Source organism: Telmatherina bonti (assembly GCF_933228915.1).
Source record: "Telmatherina bonti genome assembly, chromosome: 19".
Classification (NCBI taxonomy): domain Eukaryota; kingdom Metazoa; phylum Chordata; class Actinopteri; order Atheriniformes; family Telmatherinidae; genus Telmatherina; species Telmatherina bonti.
In genome coordinates, this window is record NC_136617.1 from 25,896,162 (window position 1) to 25,918,319 (window position 22,158).

Sequence of the window (22,158 nt, forward strand, 5' to 3'; positions counted from 1 at the left end):
CACTACAATGAACATAAAGTGCTTATTAGAGACTGGAGGAGGTAAAAACAAAAAAAAGATCAGAGTTTGGCCTTTTCTCGGTTATTTTAGAAGGAGCCCTTTTTATTTATTTTTTAAAATCAAAAACAATCTTTAGCTTAAAATTCATCTGCTGCTTTTATCCAGATGTAAAACTAAATTTGATCACACATGATTAGTTCTCTCATATACAGATTGGAGTCAGAGTGACCTCTTGCATCCACCACTCGCACTACTTTGTTCAACACTAAACTAGATAAAATATTGGCAAATGTGTGTTAAACGTTGCCATGGGAGTAACGAATTAAGTGGAAAGGGCCACTCGAAAGCAGCCTCAACAGAAACTGGAATATAATGAAGCCATCATTTCTGCTGCAATATTTGGGAACCATTTCAAAATCAAAATAAATTAAATATACTGTGCAACAGCTGCACAAAAACTGTGAGAACTTGGTCGCAATGCCTTCTGGATGATGTGAGCATAACTGCTCCTTCTCCATGTGAAATCTCCAGGGTAATTCAATCGTTTCCTTTTTCATCAATTCAACAGCAGAACAGGCGAGGGCCAATATTCCATCGGTGCGTTCGAGATAAACGGCAGCTTTAAAAGTAATAAAATTGTTAAAGCAATTACCGACCCACAGCGAAAGTGATTGAAGGAACAATGTAGATTGGTTTCAGGGGCCTGGATTTTTAAAAGAAATTATGTAATGTAGGTGATTTGAAGACTTCATTAGAAGACTTGCTGCAATAGAAGCTGACTGAAAACTTTGCTGCATGACAAACATGAAAGCACCACCAAAAGCTCATGCAAGTTGATTTGGAATCCAAAAAGAAGAAAGTAAAAGCTTTGTATGGATGTTTTCTACCACTATTTTTGGACTCAAACATCACATGGTGAAATTGAGGCTGGGTTTGGAAAGTGATGGCAAAATGACTTCAGGGATTGACATTGAAGCGCAGCTAAATTAAAGGAAATTGCACGTGATGGCTCACTTTGCTTGGGTGAAATTTCAAGCACTATTCACCACCATTCGGCAGAGTTGGAATACACAGGTCTGGGAATAGTAAGTAGTAAATAGCCTGAAGCTGGGGGCACTCATACCTCTCATATACACACTTCAGACAGGTCATAAAAGCATTAACATTCTGGATCCTTTTATCTCATCGCATCTATCCTTTGCTAGTAAAGATACATTCCTGCTGATGTATCAGATGCTCCTTCCTGTGTTGAAGATTCAAAACAATTCCTCTCTTTAAATTGCTCCCCAGCGACCATGGATATGAGGATTGTTAGCATTAGAGGCATAAAAATTTTTTCATTATCATTTCCAAGTTAATGCGGGGGAGTAATCAGTATGCCAGCAACTCTCCTGCTGTCACAGCCTAAAGGAAGCCTCTGCAACATTTTTATGTTGAGCGTAGACAAAAAAAAATTAGGAAATTTCTGCTCATTTTCAAAATGATGGTGCTGTCAGAAGTTAACTTGGGGTGAAAAGACCTGAATGTAATCCAGAGGGAACAGCACACTGACTCATCCATTCTTCACTCAAGCATCTTCATTTGAACATTTCGAGAGTTGGAACATAACTGCATTTTGATCTTTGTTTACCTGAGGCCAAGTGGAAAGAGCTACTACCACTGCAAATAAGTAGCAAGGAAATCTGGTGTGAACCAACTTCAGTCAGGAGAAACATAAAACGTGGCTCCAAGATTTGACAGAGAAGCCAAAGCAGAGACTCTCACTTCAGATTTGCAGTCTTTCCTAGTCCAAGTTGATGCTACAGCTTGGCTCTGAATTCCAGGTACGAGTGAAAAATGTGAGATGTATTGTGGTCCCCAGAAGTTTGTATGTCCATGGAAATGCATCTTAGTTGTCAACCCCACTTTCAGTCACTGTTGTTTTGTTTTTCAAAGCATGTCTACATGTGTGTTGTGTTCATGTGCACATGAAGTACAATGAGTCATATAAAAACGGGAGGGTGAAAGTTGGAACTGAGTGAATCTGTAGATTATCTAACTATCCTCAGCAAACGATTTCATTTATTGATTTCAGAACCTTCAGATGGGCATAAAGTAATACTCATCAACCCAGTCCATAGATGGTAGAATAAAATGAAACATTTCATGTGTTGGGCTGAATTGCTTGGGCTAAAACAGACTGTGTGTTTTGGGGGCAGACTGCAAATAGCAGCCACAAATATGCACAGAAACACACACACACACACACGCACGCACATACACACACACACACACACACACAGTTTCACACATGTCCACATGAACTCGCTCTACACTTTATCTGAGTGCTTTTTTCAGCAGCTCCAGCTACCTTTTAACCCCGGCTCTGGACACATTCACCTCGGTGAACAGAATGTCTTACCTGCTACAAAAAGAATCGAGCTCAGAAAGTGACAATGGAGGCTGCGTCTTCATCATTTCTTTCCAAATGACATTTTCAATACAAACTCTGGGCTGCTGATGAAAGCTTTCGGTAGCTTTAAGAGCAGATGAAAGTTCGTAATTACTTGTCATTGGATGCAGGCAGCGTATAAAAATAAGAAGCGAGAACAAAAAGACCATAAAGAAAAACAGAGAGGAGGAGGAAATTTATCAGTCCAGAGTGTCTCCACCTCACTCACGCAGACCAACTTGTGGTTTTTCAACTTGCACAGAGATCTGTTAGCTACAGGTACATTTCAGGACCTACAGTTGACCATTAAATTCCCGTTGGGGTTAGTTGTTGGGCGGTGAAAGAAGTCATTGCACTGTTTCCCTCCAGCAGACCTCCTGCCAGCTGCAGGTGCACACTGAAGCTTTTTTCTCTGAATATGGAAAACGACGAAGAAACCATGTAAAGTTACAGAAAGCATTTTCTTGTTGACCTTCGATAAAGTTTATTTCTTCACATGGTTTCTTTTCTTGTCTCCTGAAGGTAAAAGCTTTCGCCACTGGCGATGTTTCTTAAATGCATTTCACCAAATAAAATGATCGTTATCTTGCCCTCTTGCTTGAAGAACTATCGATGTCTTCTGTTGGCGGGCAGGCAAGGATGTAATGCATCTCTCCTTCCCTAACTGAGTCAGGGGTGGAAGACAGGGCGAGTAGAAAAACAGACAGGGCAGAAAAGAGTGAAACGATTTGAAAATACAAATAGAAAGTATAGTAAAAAAAGAAAAAGTAACCAAGAATCAAAAGCATGAGAATAAAGACAGAAATCAGAACAGATTAGTTTAATATGTTACCTAATCGTCCAAAAACAGTATAAACCAATACCAGATGTTTTTATCTTTGGAGGAAAAAAAATGTAGGCAATAATGTAGAAACAGGGATCCTCTATCCTGGGTATTAACGGTGGATGTCCTGCAGGTTTCCCTGCTGCAACAGACTTGATTCCAATCAGTGCGTAATTACAAGGCCTATGCAGAGCTTGACATCAGAATCTGGATACATTTGAATCAGGTGTGTTGCAGCAGGGAAATCTGCCAGAAACTGGCCTTCATGGTCCAGGATTTAGGATACCTGGTGTGAAAGGTGCAGTTTGTGAGTGATTCTCACCTATAGAGGAGGCAGTGGCTATACAGCTGTGCACACTGTGCTGACAGTGAACTCCGTCTCATTGGCCATGATATCAGTGGGCTGGATGTTGCGGTCATACATAGGGTTCTCAAACGTAGCACGTCCATTAGTGTTCTCATGGCCCACGTAACCATTGAAGGGAACTTTGGGTCTTCTTCTAAAAATGGAAGTAATGAACATTTTCAGTCACAAGTTATGGATGAGACTAAATTAACTTTGAAGCAAATAAAAGTTTCATTTGGATTTCACTACAGCAAATTCTGCAATAATAATAATAATAATAATAATAAAGTGATAAAGACAAAGTCAAGCTAATGCATGCACATGACATGAAACTGTCAGCAGCCTCACCTGTGTTTGTAGAGGTACAGAGCAAAGCCTGCAATAATCATGGCTATAAAAGGCACTAGGATGGCTGCTGCCACTGAACTGCTGTTGGAGGCAAAGTTGTAGCCTGGGTTGTCCCTGCTGGGATCTAAACTTTCTGTAGGTAGAATGGACAAAAGATTAAGCCATTACCTAGGGTTTGACGACAACATAATATTTAAAACATCATCATCACAATCCAAAGATTAATGATCTTCATCACCAGAAATAAATAAAAATGTATGAGGGCAATTATGTGAGAGCACAATCAAAAATCATCTGCAAGGACTGAAAAGCACTAGCAGAAATATTCAGGTTAAACACAATAGACTGAGCAGCTTAAAATGACTTTTCTAAGTTTACTTCCATGTGGTAATTTCATTTTTCCTCCTGGGAAAGTCAAATTCCATTATCCCAACAATGACTCTTAATTACTGGCATCAAAGGCTGGCAGCTATTAACTCATTTTAGATGCGTCCTCTAATTTATGGAGGTGTGTGTCTGAAAAAGCAACACTGGAGGAGTGACAGCCCACCTGTTTGCCACTGAATACCAAAAAAAAAAAAAAAAAAAAAAAAAAACTCCAATAAAGGATGAGTGACAAACAAGAAGGAATTCAATTAGTGGGTGCTGTGGTGTTTGCCAATCAACCACTTCTTGCACATGCACATACAAACAGATGCAGGAACTGCAGCACCACCGAGCTAAAACAAAACATGAAATGTTGACAAATTAAGTAGGATTATTTCCAAGTTGCCTCATCCACCTTCTAGACTCACATCTGTTGTTTCTTACCCCTACTTAAACACACATACACATTAATACCTTGGCATCAGCCCCAGTCCCCTGTATTTGCTCAATCAGTGTGCTGCAACAGAGGGGATGGGAGGGTGCACCTGCTGTTCAAGCACCTTTCTCATTACAGCAGATTTTCATATCCACTTTCACTGTACATACAAATGCTTAATCTGCGTTAACACAGTTTACCTTCTTGTTGAATTCAATATTCTTGCATCTGCACTTCAGTTTGGGAAATATGTCACCGTACAACAGCATTTACATAGAGCAGTGCTGTCATCTTTTTTTTTTCTTTTTTTTTTTTTTTTCGCAAGGTTTTCAAGAATCCAAGGTCAAGTCCTGCAGGTTTAAGATGTCTCCCTGCTACAACACACCTGACCCAAATGAACAGGTAATAAGGTTTGTGCAGAAATTGACATGCATTTTCATTTGAGTCAGGAGTCCTGGAGGTTTTGCATCTAAAACTTGCAAGATAATAGCTTTCAATTACTGGAGCTGGAAATCACTGGTTTAGATCAAGTAAGAGTATAATATCTTCAACTCTGGTGCAGACAGAATGCAAAATGCAGCACACTTTGGATGTATTTCAAACTGAATATCAAGCACAAACAAACTGTGCAGCATAAAGACAATCAGTGACAGGTGAAACCTATTTCAGCTACATTAAACAACTTTAAATACCAACCGTGATGGATAATGTTTAATGCATGCTTGCATATTTAAATGTATATTATGGGGAAATGTTCTGTGTCCACTCTAAATTTGTATCAAAACAAATTTTCTGCCTTGTTGTTTATTGTGGTGTTTTGCTGATTTTAAGGATATTTTAGCGTTATGAACACAATTTCTCTTCTTTGACATAAACATCTCAACTAGATCTCACTTTGTGTGTCAGAAGAGTTACGGTATCCAACCTTGATACATTAAGTTACTAGAGACAATGATCTGGCCCTATCTATAAAAAGTTTTTAAGCCAGTTTTGTTGAAGCAAACATGTCTTTATATTTTTCATTTTTCTTAAAGATTTGCTCTGTTAGTTTGAGAAATAAAGGTCTGATGTCTGTCAGCGAAACACTAAAGTCACAATGAAGAATAAATAACGTGAACAAATGGAAAAATGAGGCTTCTGAATAAACCATATTCTAGGGAGAATACCAGGAGTCAGTCATACATCCTGTAAAAGTGTTCTTACATTTCTAACATTAAATAAATGCCAAATATATTCCTTTACATTATACCAAGCTTAAGGATATTACATCTCTCAAGCAATTATTTTCTATTACAGGAGTCCAGGAAAGGTTAAAACCACTGGTGTACTATCTTTCCTAGGAAGCCACTTGTTCCGAGGGCTCCAAAGAGAAGCAGCTCACTTACCCAATCTCTGGAGACCGAATTGGCCAAAGCCTTTTCCTCTGACAAAGCCCTGGTACACAAAGGAATTGGATGAAGAGATGTAGGACACCTGTGGAGAGAGAGCAGTGGAGGAGAGACACTTTATGTGTCACATCAAGGCTTTACAAAAGGGTGTATCATCAAAGTGTCAGCAGCTGGTGCATGCACAAAATGAAATATGTCAAAAGGAGCTGAGAGGTGCTCTTACGGCTGACATTTTGGGAGACGTTTTTCTGCTCAACAGCACATGCATAAATGCACTCCAACACGCTGCACACACACAAGGATGTCACCCAAGAACAACACTCTAATTTGCACAGGAAAACCCTTAAAACAATTGTGTGCACATCTTTTGAAACGGCACATAAAGGCAAACACAGTAGCACACAAGCACATGCACTGTGACCTGCTTTTTTTAATTAAATCAGGAGTGTGTGCATTAAAGGTGCCTGGGGTTGGGGGATAATATGGGTGAGTGGAGCGAAGGGGGGGTCTGTCGACTCCTGATTACCAAGCAATGATTTAACTGACATTTTAATTAAAGAGAAAACTCTTGGTGGGCCCTCCATCTCCCTAGAGTGACAAGGTTAGTGTGTACATGTGCTTGTGTATATTTCACTATGAAGATATGTGTGTGTGTGTGTGTGTGTGTGTGTGTGTGTGTGTGTGTGTGTGTGTGTGTGATATAACATATTTTCAGGGACAACCAAAGTGCTGTAATGGATCTGACTCTGGACTTGAACTCACATGTCCGTCCAGGGCCCAGTTGTCAATTTTGAACTTGTTAACAAAGATCTCCACAGGACCTCTGATCTGATGGACCTGCAGCATCAGCTGAGCTTCCTCCCGCTTATAGGTACCTTCAGGAAAGAAAGAGGAAAGGCTTAAAAAGGCTTCTCGGTTATTTTGGAATAACATCCACCCTACCTTTTCCCTACCTAAAATGTACACAGCATGTAAAGCCGTTAAAATCTGATGTTGACTCATCCCCAGTACTTTGCCGATTGACCACAATTACCATCTTACTGTAACTCCAGTATGATAAGCTCAAAAAATGTTATTCTTGAGAATAACAGTTCTATTTAAACAGCTGTATGTCCTGGGTCCATGCAACATGGTCCATATTACCATATGGTCTTGCAAATTCTGTTCTATTTCTGAATGCACCACAAGATGTTCTGCAGTTCAAAACATGAAAACAAATGATTTCAGGAGACACACAATATAAAAATGGTGAACAAAAAGGCTCTTTCGGTGTTTCTATTCTGAGTAGCTTTTGGTTTAAGTTCAACTGTTTGTCTGAGCTAGGAGTGATATCTACTACAGAAAGACATTGACTTGTCAAGTTTATTTGTATAGATATTTCATGTACTAGACTATTCAAACTGCTTCACATAAAACATTAAATGTATTACAGATGGTGGACAAAATGTAAAGTAGGAAAAAGCAACAATCACAATAAAATCATAAATTAATTTAAAATGGTTAAAAACAAGATCATTTAGAAGTTAGTGTGCAAATTTCATGCATAGGTGCATGAGAAAAAAAACGTTTTAAACCTGGATTTAGAAGTGTGTACATTTGGTAAAAAAGTAATCTTCACCGGTAGTGTCTACCTGTTTGCAGCATAACAACTAAATGTTCTTCTGTGTGTTTAGTCTTTGGATCTAAGACCTCTGCTAGTTTCATATCCTCTGAACATATCAAAGATGTATTCTGGTACTTTGTCCTGTGACTGACTGTGAGTCAGTGTAAAGATTTTAAAACACATGTCATGTGTTCAAGTCTCTTCGTTCTTCTTAGTTTAAGCTCTAGCTGCAGTGTTCTGGGTGAGCTGCAGATGTTTAATGTTCTTTTAGGAAGTCCTGTTAATAGACCATTACAATCATCCAGTCAAGGGAAGATAAATGCATTGATGAGTTTTTCTACTTCTCATATGTACTTCATACATAAAAGAACCTTTGCAGTCAGGTAAGAAAGTAAGTACAGTGCTCCAAAAAAGAAGGGAAATGCATACATGTTAGCATGTAAGTCAGTCAGTTCCACTCCTGGAATATCAAGCTGTGTAGTCAGGAAACAACGCTGTGAATCCGTTTTACCTGCTGTTGTACAAATGGAATAGACAACCGGTGGAAATATGAAGCAATATGCAATGCTAATAAAGGGATAGTTCTGCAGTTGGTGGCCACAGACCATTTCTCTGTCATTATCCGTTCTGGCTGATTTTGGGTCATGTTTGCTTTTTGCTAGCGCCCTCACCACTATAAGCAACATGAAGTGGTGTCTGAAACCCACAGAAGTTGCTCAGGTAGTGCAGCTTATTCAGAATGGCACATGAGCCTGTGCTGTGGAAAAAACGGCTGCTGATGCACATCTTTGGAGGGCCGCACAGATCTCCATGTGCTACGTAGAGGTACCATGACTACCAGTACGTAATAAAATGAGATCCTCAGACCAGTTGTCAGACCACATGTTGCAGTAGGACCTGGGTTAAGCCTGTTACATACTCCACGAGAAGCAAGAACTTTTTTCTTGTTCTCAAGGCTCCGAGAAGAAAATGACGTCATTTTGTTCTTGCGGTAGTGTTTGAAGACACTTCTTGACACACCTGGCTGGAAGAACTTTTTTCTTTCGGGGCTGCGAGAAGTATCGTGTGATTGGTCGGACATGTGATGTGGGCGTGGTTAACACAAAGAAAGCATGAAGCGGAGTTGCTGCTTCCGTGTGTTTGCTGTTGCTGGCAAAACGGATTCTTTTGATAAAACAGCTGATCGAGGTGGTGAGAAAGTACGAACATTTTTACATGTGGCAGTAAAACACTCGGACCCAGCCGCGTGCACAACCCGCCCTGCTGCAGACGAAATTGCTTTTTAAATGTGAAACTAGAAAAGCACGCAGAAACCTCCGCCAAGCACAATGTTAAACAAACCTTTAAAAACATTCCTGGATCCAAACGGTGATCCGGATCACCACCAAAATTTAATAAGTTTTTCATTTTTACATTTCCAACAACTCTTGAAATATTTATAAAAATCCCTCCTTAACCTTTTAAGTTATCTTAAGCAAAAAGACGCCGGGGAAAGCAACCTCCTCGGCGGAGGTAACAACCGGGTTCATCGCACATAAAAGCAGACATCGCCCCCCCGCAGTGATCCCTCCCCACTGCAGACCTGCTTCTCGTGGAGTATGTATGGACCTGCTGAACAAGACGTTTTTTCTTGTTCTTGCAGCCTCGAGAACAAGAACTCAGTTCTTGCTTCTCATGGAGGATGTAACAAGCTTTACTTCTGATGCATGACAGTGCTTGTCCTCAGAAGAACATCTGTTGTCTCATCAGGAGCATACCCAGACACTGTGGGGTTGGCCAAAGTTGGTCCTGAAGGGCGCTGTCCTAAAGAATTTCGATTCCGACATACCTGGCATTAAATTAAATGATTCATACAGCCAAGGAGGTTCTGTACAATGAATCAATCAAACTTAAGTGTATTAGCGCTGAGATTCATGGAAAACCTGGAGGGTTGTGGTCAGCAAGGACTGGAGCTAGAGTGTAAACAGGCACGTGGAGACCACTACTCAACCTAATTTTGTATAGCCTTGAGCTATTTTCACAGAAGTTGGGTCATCCTGTGAACTTTCTATTTTTATTTTGAGTATGACTGTGAATCCATACTTCCATGCCTTATGGTTTTGATTTCCATTATTCATTCTGATGTTTTCTTGTTCTCAACACATTCTCCTTAAAGCCTAAATTAATGATTTTTAATCGAAATATTTCATTCATCAATAAGTACGGCATGTTGTTTACATGTCCCTTTTTACTGTTTTGACCAGTGCCTGTAGATAGATACACAGATAAATCTTGTTCATATCGGTGACTTTCTTATTTTGTGCAATATCAAAGATTTGGGGAAACTATTGTTCTTAAACACATTAGTAAAATGGAACTGTTATGGGTAAATTTCTTCTCAAGGTACAATGTTAATACAGCATTAAGATATCTTTGAAAGCTAGTAATCAATTCATTTAGCCTTTCCCAGCTGGCACTAGACATGAAGGCAGAAAAAAGGCCCAGTTGAGATATTTGGCAAATATTTTGCTTTGAGGCAAAAGTTTTAATCACCACATGACTGTGCTGCTCTACAGCTACATAAAAAATACATCAATACATTGTAGGTCAGGGAAATACTGGATATTTTTGTTCAGTTTTACAATTAGGTTCAGTGTGTTTAGAGTCACAACTGACAATTTATAAAGAAGCACCTTAACTTTTAGAGTGTGGTTAGTTAATATATTGTCAGTGATTAGGACTGATAGCACCCAGGTGCAGAGGTGTGAGGTGTCCCGGCTGTTCATGGTTTAAAAACAAGTCTTTTGATGATCACAGCTGCACAATGATTATGTCAAACAGCTGTGATTTCTTTCCGGCAGAAACCAACTGAGTCTGTCCTGACTTATGAGAAAGACATCTGTTTGCACGAAAAATTCAAGGTTTTCTGACGTGACAATGGTTTAAAAAAAAAAAAAAAAAAGATTTTTTTTTTTTCACTCAAGACTGTAATTTTCCTTTTGGTGTACTGACCTGCTAGTTTAAGTTCAACTCCACTGTGGTCGATGAGTGTCCCGTTAACCCTGTTGCTAAAGGGTTCGAAGGCAGTGATGCTCAACATAGCTGGCTGCTTCTTTCCCAGGTACTCATAGGAACCCCTCCACAGGGAGTTCTTAGCAAACACACCACCAGGGACTGAAGGACCCAAGATAGTAAACACAAAAGGTCAGTATAAAAAATAATATTGCATTTTATTTAACAAAAAAGTAAATGGATTGTTTAATAATTTGTTTTGTAATACAGATTCATCCAATTCCATTTTATTATTGTGATTATTTTTATATTAGATTATTTTAAGGAGGAACTATCAATCTTTAAGAAGTACCAATTTTACCTGGCAGTTTGGAGGGTGGCTCCTGCACAGTCCCCACTGGGCTTTTCCCACTTGGGCGATTATCAGCTGCCAAAAAAATACACAAAATAAACAGTAAACTTCAGAACAGCTAACCATTCAAGCATAAAATGTAAGTCCCTCCCATAGTTTACATACAACCCCTGTCGATGCCAGAGTGAAGGCTGCCTGTGACGATTAAAAAGCGAACCAAGTATCCCCTGAAAGTATGCAGCTACATTTAAGAAAATGTTCCAGCTTCAGCAGAGACACTTTAATAATGCCTTACAGCTCACATGGGGCTGTGGGTCTACATCACAGTAGTAAACATACGCCCACGGAGGTAAACATAGTGAAGAGGGCTTTACTCATAACTGCAAACAAAGACAGGTATATTGTTTGTAGTTTATGAGGAGAAAATATCTCAGATGAAGAATACAGAGACACACCAAACAAATGAACACACTCTCCTGTAGCCTTGTGTTTTATTAGCTGCCAGTCCTCTGAGCTGCCCTTCCATCACTTCGCCCACAGGCACTGTTAATGTCCTGAATGTGCTAAGGCCAGTTCTCTTCCTTGCTTTCACTGTTAATGGCATGGCCTTAAAAATACCCATCACCCTGTATATTTTAGTAGGAGCTCGACAAGGAATCCATCACATGGATATCCTCTATTTCATCGTTCTCATCCAGCCATTAGCTTTCCACTACCCCAGATAATTGTGGATCAATTACTCCATTTTTTTCTTCTCCATATGTACTTAGGTCAGTGATTTGGGGTGTCTTAATGGCAGTCTATTCGTCTACTACACCTTGTTAACAATGCCTTTCCATTTATAAAAGGTACTTCTGCTTAGCTAATCAATGGGAAGCATTGGCCTAATCAAGTTTTGCGCCCCTGTTAATGTTTCAAAGCTTGTAGATTTGTGTGTCTGTGCACGAGTGTGTAGGCTTTCAGGCAGTCTAATTGCATGATGGATGAACCAAACGACTCTGACATGTGTCTGAGAATAAGCAAGTGTTAACAGAGTAATTCATCAACATTAGCCGAATCCCCAGTTTCCCCAACCTGAGTCACCACCATGAAGACAGTGCAATGACTTCTGGGTTCAATAAACACTGAAAATAGAAACTTATGCACTTTATAAATACACTTCAGCTTTTCTTAACCCAAACAGCTATTTAAGTATTTTCCAAAACGCAAACATTTGAATAGAAAAACTTACTCTAATATATTAAAATTGTTCACACACACACACACACACACACACACACACACACATATATACATATATATATATATATATATATATATATATATATATATACACACACACACACATTTGTTTGTTTTTCATCTCTTACAGTTTCTGCATTAAAAATCACAAAGATGAACAAAACTCAAGATTAGTTACTCTCTTTCACTCACCATTTAACTGCCACTCTTTCAGTTTTTGTTAAAGGGGGGGGGGGATTACTCAGTTTTTATTAATCTTGCAGAATAATTTTTCCTTAATATGATGGTTGATTCCATTTTTTTTTTTTTTGCCTACTAAAATGTTCCCTCAGTTTCCAAAGCCTTATTGATCCATCTTTGTGATGCAGTGTGTACTCTTCTTCTATTTCTCTATAAAAAACCTTTGCTGCAAAATTTCAAATTAATCTGTCCACAAGACTCTTCTGCCAAGGCGAAAGGCAAGACAGAGATAGGCAACCACTCCTGTTCGTCTAATTTTTAGGATAATTTACTAAAAAAGGGCTGTGTTGAATTTTATGCAACTCAGTGGAAAGTTGAGAATGAGCAAAAGAAGAAGCTGTTCGATTTTAGTACAAATTAGGATTACAGTAGGGATGTTCTTAGGAAGCTTCAAGTTAGCTTTCCTGACCTTTTTTTAAGACTATAAATACATACAAAGTACAATCTTATGGCTAAAATGTAAAAAAAAAAAAAAAAAAAAAGGAAATTTAATCTTTAAGTGTTATACTGTACTGTATTTTATATCATCTGCTTAAAATTAAAGTGAAGTCTTTGTTGGCTTTAAGAGCTAGACATGCACACAACTCTGTGGTTTATTTACAGTCAACTTTGAGCCCAGTTTGACGTCGTGTGAAAGATTATTTTTGTCAGAGCTAGCAAGTTGTGTGAGTGTCTTGTCTCCTCATTTATTCCCATAATATCTGATGAATGTAACCATGCTTTTACCTGCACATAGTGGTGGCTTCCCAGACCAGCTACCATCAGACCTGCAGGTCCTGTGTTCTGATCCTCCAGCCAGGTAGAAGCCAGGCTGACATGTATAGATCAGTGTGTAGCCAAGAGATGGCAGTTCAATGGCTCTCACGTCAGACTGGGCTGGCAGCTCTGGCTGGCTGCAGTGGTGGGCTGGAGAGAGATGGAATTAAGCACCCAAATGGACAAGAATAGAGAACTAAAGTTGATGGATTGATGAGAATGAAAGGATTAACAGATGCATAAGGTGCAGGAAAAACAGGTAAATAAATATAAGTTGAGTGTTTTTACCAATGCACTCAGGCTGAAATCCACTCCAGGTGAGGTTGGGCAGGCAGGTGCGTGAAATGGAGCCCTGCAGTAAGTAGCCCTTTCTGCAGCTGAAGAACACAGTGCTGCTGATCTGTAACAGAACACACATGATGATGACTGGAAAATGATGCTGCACATGAAGCAGAGCATCTTTTATGCACAAATCAGACAGTTGAATGTTTTTTCTTTAGAGTTTGATGTCTGAGTTTTCCAAAATATAAATCTTTAAAGTTGAAAACGTGCATCATTATTACTAAGAATTTGTAGAGCATGGAAAATAAATAGGGCTCAAAAGTATTACTGCAGTATTATCATATGTGATATTACCAAATATTATAATTGTGTCAATTATACTGCAAAAAAATTTAATAACTCATTGTTTCACTGTCAGGCCATAGCGGACAATATCCTGTATAATACTTCTGTTCTTCATTCAATTAGCTTTAAACATGGTTAATACTTTCAAGTGTTTCTTTTGTTTTGAAGAAAGAAGGAAATATCAGCTATTAAAAACATTCTGACTCATCACTGTGTTGCTGCGTTATTTTATTAAATAATGTTTATGCTCAAGGCATGCTGTCATGTCATGAATTAAATTATCTCATTATTTGTTAATGATTCCATACAAAGCAAACATTTTGAAGTGCCCATGCTGTGAAAGTGCTAGACTTTCTCATGTCCTCAGTACTGCAGTTCTTATTGATGCAACCTTGTACTTCAGATGGGTAAACGCAAATAAAGGAAATATAGTTGGAAAAGAAAAATGCCCTTTTGAGATTTAATTGGATTTTTGTTCAAGTTATAAACTCAATTTCCCACGTTACAAACATTTTCACACCTGGTAGCCATGGCTGTTGTTCTGATTTCCAAAAAGAGGAGTGCCAGGATCTCCACAGGTAGTGTGACTGGGATCTGAAACAAACACAGACATTTCTTTTACACTACCCTCCAATTGAAGCCAGTTTTAGGGAAGTTTGAATTTAAAATTCTTGTCCATTGCCAAGTACTATTTGAGAAAAGTCTTATTAGTTTAAAAACAGACATCTTTATTGTTAAAATGACTCAAATATATCAGCATTAATGAGCGACAAGAAAACCAAGTCCTGCAGCAGCAGTGTGCTTTGCCCCTTCACTGAGCCCTGAGCTCCCTGCCTTTCCTGAAATGCTTAAAACAACAAATCTACCAAGTACTTTAAAAAACCTCTGCAGAAGTGTCCCCAGGAGGATTATTACTGTTCTAAAGGCAAACAGCTCACAGTAGCTCACACTAAGCATTCCTGAGCTTTATTTTTGAAAAAGTTCACTGCACCACATCCTCACTTTACATCAACAGCCCACAACGTCTAAAACATACATCCTACTGGCATGCATGACCACTAGAATCAAATCCATCAATAAGTGGATGGCCATCACCACACATACATGACAGATATGCACAACAGATAAGCAGATATTTTTAAAAACACCCACAAACATTATTAGCCAAACCATACAGTTGTTTTAAGTGTTCTTTTTAAAGTCTTGGGTTTTGTGCTCAGAGCCATTTAGAACAACAAATTCACCATCCTTATCAGTCTTCGGATTGTACTAATTTACAACTTCTCAGCAAAAACATGTTTCTGTCTGTCCTTAAAATGACTGCACATCATTGCTTTTAAGTGATGTAGTGTATTTTCCTTTAAATGAGCACAGTGACCAGACAAAGCTGTAACAGAAGCATCTTCAGGGTGTAAAATCTGAAAATATCAGACAGAATATTTTAAAGCTGAGCAAGAAGCTGACACATTCTTTCATTTGCTTTTAGAGTAGAACCTTCCTACATACGATGTGCTACATTGGTCACAGTAGAATGTGTGAGCTTTGCTTATGCTGCAAATAATTAATGTATGTAATTACAAGTCAGACACGATATTTTATCAAGTGTGGTTAAACAAAGAGGGTGATAACTGATGCATTGTGTTTTATGTTTACATAAACTGTGACCGGGTCAAATGATTTCACATGTACATATTTCATAAGTATTCAAATACCAAAACAGGCAGAGGGGAAGGAAAACATATTTTATCCTCCTTGTAACTAATGACTTGACCTTATGCACCTTAAATGGGATTATGCTAGCAGGGTAAATTGTGCTTTAGGGGATTTTATGGCTACACAAGGGCTGGCATCTTTCATGGCAAAGTTCCAAAGTAACTGGATGATGACTGATGCTGGGCCAGTTTGCTTACAGTGCATGCAGGTTACAATGGTAACAGAAGCCAGTCTCAGCTGTTCTCAAGTTGCGAGTGCCAACATCCTCTCACATGGGTCAGATAAGGTTTGCTTTAATTAGACAAACATGTTGAAATAAACAAGTTGGGAATGAATGGAGTTGTAAATCACAGAATTCACGTTAAATTTTCCCCCACTCTGAAATCAGGCCCTGGGTTCTTGTTCCATTATAAGGCATTTCCATGCACATTTCTTGTTATCAAGACTGAGTCCATGTTCACCCAGAAATGGCTTTGATCAATTACACAAGTCAAAACTGAAACGGAGAATCAATATAAATTGGTGAGGTCAAATGGGTTTTTGTACGCTTTATGTCTTGGCTGCAAATGGTAATCAGGGCTAGAAAGAGCAGAGTCTAACTTTCCGGCAAAGTGGGAAGCTTCTCTCACACTTACCCTAGTGTTGTACGTTTAAAATGTTTTTTAATTTATTTTTTATTTTATTTTATCTTATCCACTTGACTCTGACAAGAGAAATAGTACTTAACTAAAAGATAGAATACAGCAGACTACAAATGGAGCAATAAACTAGCAGCTTACCAATGCACGAAGGTTGTGTACCACTCCAGGTGCCATCATACTGGCAGTACCTCCTGGCTGAGCCAACCAGGATAAGAGGGGGGTTGCAGGAGAAGGACACAGACGAGAGATAAGTAAAACCTCGGTCCTCCCTTCTCCCCTGAGCTGGAATACCAGGATCTCCACAGAACACAGCTGGAAAAAGGCAAAGAGAAAGGAGGAGGGAAAAGGGAGAGATATAACATGAGATGACCTACAACACATGTTGGGTTTTAATTGGAATCTTCAGTAGGTGCGATGCATCCAGCGGGGATTATATACTTTATAGATAGTAGGGTAAAACAGTGTCAAAGAAAAATCATTATGCTTGATGTAACTGGGCATTTTGGCTTGATGCCACTTACGGAAGCACTGTGGTTTCTCTCCGCTCCAGTTGCCGTTGCCCTGGCACGTTAACACAGTAGGAAGGGACAGCTGGTAGCCTTGGTTGCAGGAGTAGCTTATGCTCGAGCCCCAGGTAAAGTCTGTACCGACAACTTGTCCATTAGGAATGGTGGGGGGTGAACCGCAAACAATTGCTACAAGACGGCAAAGACACATGATTTATTCAATGAGGTCAAATGTTTCCATCTATGGCACAAACAGAACGTAAAGTGTAGCACAAACTAAATGGTAATCATTGTTTAAACCTTAACTTTGAACAAATGGTCATAATCTTCAATCGACACAATTCTACCTTTACAGAGTGGTTTGGTGCCATTCCAGGTGCGATCCTTGGTACAGATGAGAGAGGACGCCCTGTCAGCGTCCATGTTAAACCCAGGTGAACACTGGAAACTGACCGTACGGTTGTAGGTGAAGTCGTTTCCAAACCTCACCCCGTTGGCTGGCACTCCAGGATCACCACAGTTGATCACTACAGCCACAAAATAGGATAAAATACTTGCAGTAAACACATTTCATTGCATAATATATTTATTTAACCAGTTTAAGAGCAGTTCACATAACAAACTTAATCAAATAATGCAACATAGCTGATCTGCCTGAACAATCTGTTTATCTTTTAATTAATTTATGGGAAAACTTTTAAATAAGTATGCTTAACCTTACTTCCTTTATAATGGACAGACTGTATTGGTATAACAATATTTTCTATATATTTTATTCTTTGTTATTGTACAAATGTTTCATTGGTTTTTGTAGGGTATTCTTCACCTGCCTGGGGACTCCAGATGCAAATGAGCTTGTTTCCTATAATCCAGTACATTATATCTGTAGCTCTAGATGTTTATTAAATGCACTGCTCCATATAAACTAATGAACAAATGGAAAAGATAAGAAAGGACTGTCATTGTTCTCCATTTCCTGTACTGCTTTAAGAAAGCAAAAACACTTCATTTTATGATGACAATCCCTCTGCAGTTGCCCCACAAAGCTCCAAAAAGAACCAAAATTCTCCTTGACTCTACTTTTACATCCTGCAGGGACAACAGCGTGATTGAGCAACAACAGTGAGAATCCACCGTGTGACTCTGCTGCACTGCAGCTTAGCTGTGCTGTGAATGGCTACTAAAGAAAATCCAGTGCACACGACATCTAAAGCGAAGTTGCCTTGGGACAATAAGGCATTGTTAAATGTGTACATGCAGCATGTTCAAGCACAACTCTAAGTAGGGTGAGGAAACTAGGCCTCTTGGAGGTGCTGTGTCTTCCCTTGACTGAGCAAGTACTTACATTTCCCATCAGGCTGGTAAGATCATGCTACTGGAATCACAATGACTTTCTAGGATCATCCACCCAATAACAATATCAAAAGTGACAAATTATATAGAAATGCTTGCTCTTTACATCTCAGTTTTATGTCATCAATTGTAAACAGTTCATTGCAAATGTTAATGTCAGCAAACAAGATTACTGGAAGTTTCACCTCTAGAATTCATCTTTGTCCAGGAAAGTACAGTCAAAATCATTGCATTTCTATAGTTTTATTCAGCTATAAATGTATTAAACAGATTTGGGTCAGCAAATACACACATAAGACAGGATAAAAGAAGAAAAAGAAAAGGAAAAACCTAGAAAACAGAAAATCATGTTCAGCTTCCTCTTGTCTAGCTTTAAGAAAGCAATCTGTCAAAGAGGTGAAATGTGTCCTTCTTCATTCCTGACAATGTCTGAACTCTGAAATCCCCAAAAAACATTTAAGGTTTTATACTTTTAAGTGTGAGGAAACTGACTGACCCATATTTGCTTGGGTCCTCTGGCTTTTTACAGCAGCTGTGTGCCTTTTTTGTCACCCGGCTATCAGACCTATGTCCTTTACAGGGACAATGATCTAAAACCATTTCTTTCAAATCAGCCAGAGAGCTGTATGACAGTCACCATTCCATGCAATCACACGACTTCCATTTGCCTTTGTGTGTATTGTGTAATATATAGAATTCAGCATATACCCTGATTAATCTGCATTCCCATCCATTGTTTTACAGATTCTTATCAATCTAATACTTTGCAAAGTATTAGATAAGTCATTATCTAAATGATGAAAAATGAAACCTTCACAGAGACAGCTCGGGCAAGAAAAAAAAAAAAAAAAAAGCTTTGTTCGCTAGAGCATGACATTCCTTTAAAGTATGAATGAAAAACAGATGATAATTACCTGAGCACTCTGGCATGCTGCCTGTCCAGGTCCCGTTAACAGTGCAGTGTCTGGTGAGCAGTCCGGTAGAGTAGTAGCCCTCCCTGCAGCTGTAAGTAATGGATCTGGAGAAAGTCAGGCCATCATGAATGAGGATCTGGGAATTTCGTGGAGTTCCTGGATTTCCGCAGGAAATCACTGAAAGCAAGGAGAAAAAGAGATGGAAGCAGAGAGTATGAGACAGTATGCATTCACTTGATAAATCTCACATGTTCAGAGTGAAAGAAGCTTAGTAGAAATGTGGATTTGCTTGTACGACTCTGTTCAAGACATTTTTCATCAAAGCATTCCTTTTTTTTCTTGGAAAAATAAAACAGAAAAACCTTCATTTTGATTAAAAATATTTTTGCTTACATTCATCTAAATTCACACACTTTTATTTGCATAGTTTTCTCTCCATTTAATGAAAATTCCTGAAACCTTTAACCATACTGCAAATCTGCATGTAACAATATAGAAACACTAACATAACATCTGGTGATCAATTAACCTAACACACTTAACACACATGTCTTGTGGGTGGGAGGAAGCCAGAGTATCCAGAGACAACATGTATGCATGTGGGGAACATGCACACTCCACACAGAAAGTCCCGTGTTCACACCGCTCCCCCAGCTGAGGCTCAAACCACTGACCTTCTTGTTGAGATGCTGCCAAGAAAATGTCCTCGATTCAATTAGTATTTTTGTGTCCGAGTTGATCTTGGGAATTAAATCATCATATAGCCTAGTTTACCTATCTAACATCACTTTGTTTTCTCATTTGTTCTAGTCTTCATGTGCCCACCACCACGCTCATGCCCCACTGTGTCCTTGTTCATGAGAAGTCTGTGCTTTGATGGACACATGCTTTGCTCAGAAAATCCCTTGGTGTATGTCCAGCCGCCAGCAATGGTTCTGTTCATTACAGTCTCCAGCTTGCCCCAGGCCCTCTGAGCCCTGGGGGCATTGCCCTCCCGTAATGACCAGATGTAGCCTGGCCCTTGAAGTCTGTGCCAACTGAGAACAGGTGGGCAACCTCAGCATGTGGGCACACCACACACACAGGGAAAACTGGATTGTAAGAAGAGGGGCAGGGATACTTTGCGGGTGTGTAGATGCCGTTTAAGAACACACACAGACATGGGAGAATACTTCTTGAAGTAAGAAAAAGTACAATGGTTGATGGAAGAAAAGGGCCATATGTCACCATGAGCAAAAAGATAAAGGAGGGGGAAAAATACAAACAGATCTACCAAATGGGGGAAAAAAATCTGCTTATCAATGGTTCAATCAAGTAAAAATAAGAATCTGAATAATTTTACGAATCATAAACTTAACATGAACTCCAGTGTAAAAAAATAAAACTGCCAGAAAAGGAACACACACAATGATGCACGCACGCATATACTGAATATGCAGAAAGGCAAACAAAGCGATTTTATTATAACGTGAACATAAATTGAACATTTATTTTAACTTTTATTTTTTAAGAGGCTCAGTGAAGTTCACCTTTACCGCATTCAAGATGCTTGACCAAAGCAAAACACAAAACTGTGCCGTATTGTTTATGCTGTGCTCAAGACCGTTATCTTATCTTGTAAAAATAATGAATTACATTTTAACCAAATTAATTAACAACATTAATCTTTTCTTTTTCTTTCAGAAGACATATTTAGTAATATTTTTCTTAAACATAAAAACACACAAAACACATTCAAGAAGTCTTTTTCTCAAACTGAGACAATTTGGTAATCTCTCACATACAGCAAAAAGAAGCTGTAAAGGGAGCTGCTATTCAGAGCAGGTTGTGGTTTTCTGTCCACTTTGGCATGTTGACATGAAGAGGCTGAACTGGTCGGTGGCAACCCACTTTACCATCTCTACCTCCATATTGTGGGTTATTAACCTCCTGTTTCCTTGGAAATAATCTTTGTTTTAAAATGTTGGCAGAATGAATTGAGTCAGAAAGTGAAATAAAACAGAAAGCAATTGTAAAGCGTTTTGACTTTATGTCATGGCTCAGACCACAGTGATAGTTCAATTGGTTACCAAATATGATATTTCTCAGTGATATCTGCAAGTTCCCAGAAAAGAATCCTAACATAAGCTATGCATGTCATCTTCTGTGTCTGAAATCTTCAGTTTGGCAGGACCAGAATATTCACTGAGTATGCAGTAAAAAAAAAAAAAAAATTCTTGAATGTCAAAATGCTCAACAAAAAATCATAACCACAGAAAATAAGAAGAACTTCAAGTCACTCCACGTCACCGCTGAACACTGACTAAATACATACTACTTACCATGACACTCAGGTTGTGTGCCCAACCAGCTCCCATTGGCCAGACAAGTTCTCTCTGGTGAACCCTTTAGTACGTAACCAGGTTCACAGCTAAAGCGGACAACACTGCCCACTGTAAACTCTTCTCCCAGACGGATACCATGCACAGGAACACCTGGATCGCCACAAAGCCCACTAGATTCCCCTATAAGAAAAAAAACAACAACAAAATTCCACTTGTTAATGTGACAAATTTAGCACAAAATGATCATGTATCAGAAACTGTGCACTGCACCAGTGAATATTTTGTTGCATTTGACTGTAACAATTGTGTAACCTGAACTGAAATAATGACAAAAAAGAAAAACTGCCAAAAAAGAAACACACACACACTGATGTACCTTATAATTTTTCTTCCTTATAATTTTCTTTTTCCCCTGAGGAAAATCTTGTTTCTAAAGCAGGCTCTATTTCTACTCATTTAACTTGCTGAAAATGTACAATATGATATGGCTTTTTCATTTCATTGCCCACACATAAACATTACAGCTTTCTTCAATAATTCAACATCCTCAAATGAAAACAACCACACAGAACATTTAGTGCTGTATGCAGTGCCCTGGCTGCTGATTTTACAAGGCAATGGTCAACATAACTTTAATAGGCGCATGGCTAAGAAAGTCAGCCAAATCTTTATAAAAGCTTGAGTTTACTGCCTGCACAGAGAACACTAGCAATTTACAGAATATAGGTGAATGCCATGAATTATGGCATTAATCTGTC

The 22,158-nt window shown here is 38.9% G+C and overlaps 1 protein-coding gene across 1 annotated transcript in view; it reads right to left on the minus strand.

The window, feature by feature from the left end:
* Positions 1-3,594: 3,594 nt before the first annotated feature.
* Positions 3,595-22,158, minus strand: part of csmd2 (CUB and Sushi multiple domains 2) — a gene marked incomplete at both ends in the record, with an annotated part of 242,218 nt that continues 223,654 nt past the window's right edge. Inside the window, 14 exons of the mRNA XM_079259047.1 lie at positions 3,595-3,754; positions 3,949-4,081; positions 6,136-6,223; positions 6,901-7,013; positions 10,733-10,894; positions 11,094-11,159; positions 13,293-13,472; positions 13,611-13,722; positions 14,470-14,543; positions 16,442-16,615; positions 16,825-16,998; positions 17,157-17,336; positions 19,077-19,253; positions 21,398-21,580. Of these exons, the coding sequence (XP_079115173.1) occupies positions 3,595-3,754; positions 3,949-4,081; positions 6,136-6,223; positions 6,901-7,013; positions 10,733-10,894; positions 11,094-11,159; positions 13,293-13,472; positions 13,611-13,722; positions 14,470-14,543; positions 16,442-16,615; positions 16,825-16,998; positions 17,157-17,336; positions 19,077-19,253; positions 21,398-21,580 (1,976 nt within the window). The remainder of the gene's footprint in view (positions 3,755-3,948; positions 4,082-6,135; positions 6,224-6,900; positions 7,014-10,732; positions 10,895-11,093; positions 11,160-13,292; positions 13,473-13,610; positions 13,723-14,469; positions 14,544-16,441; positions 16,616-16,824; positions 16,999-17,156; positions 17,337-19,076; positions 19,254-21,397; positions 21,581-22,158) is intronic.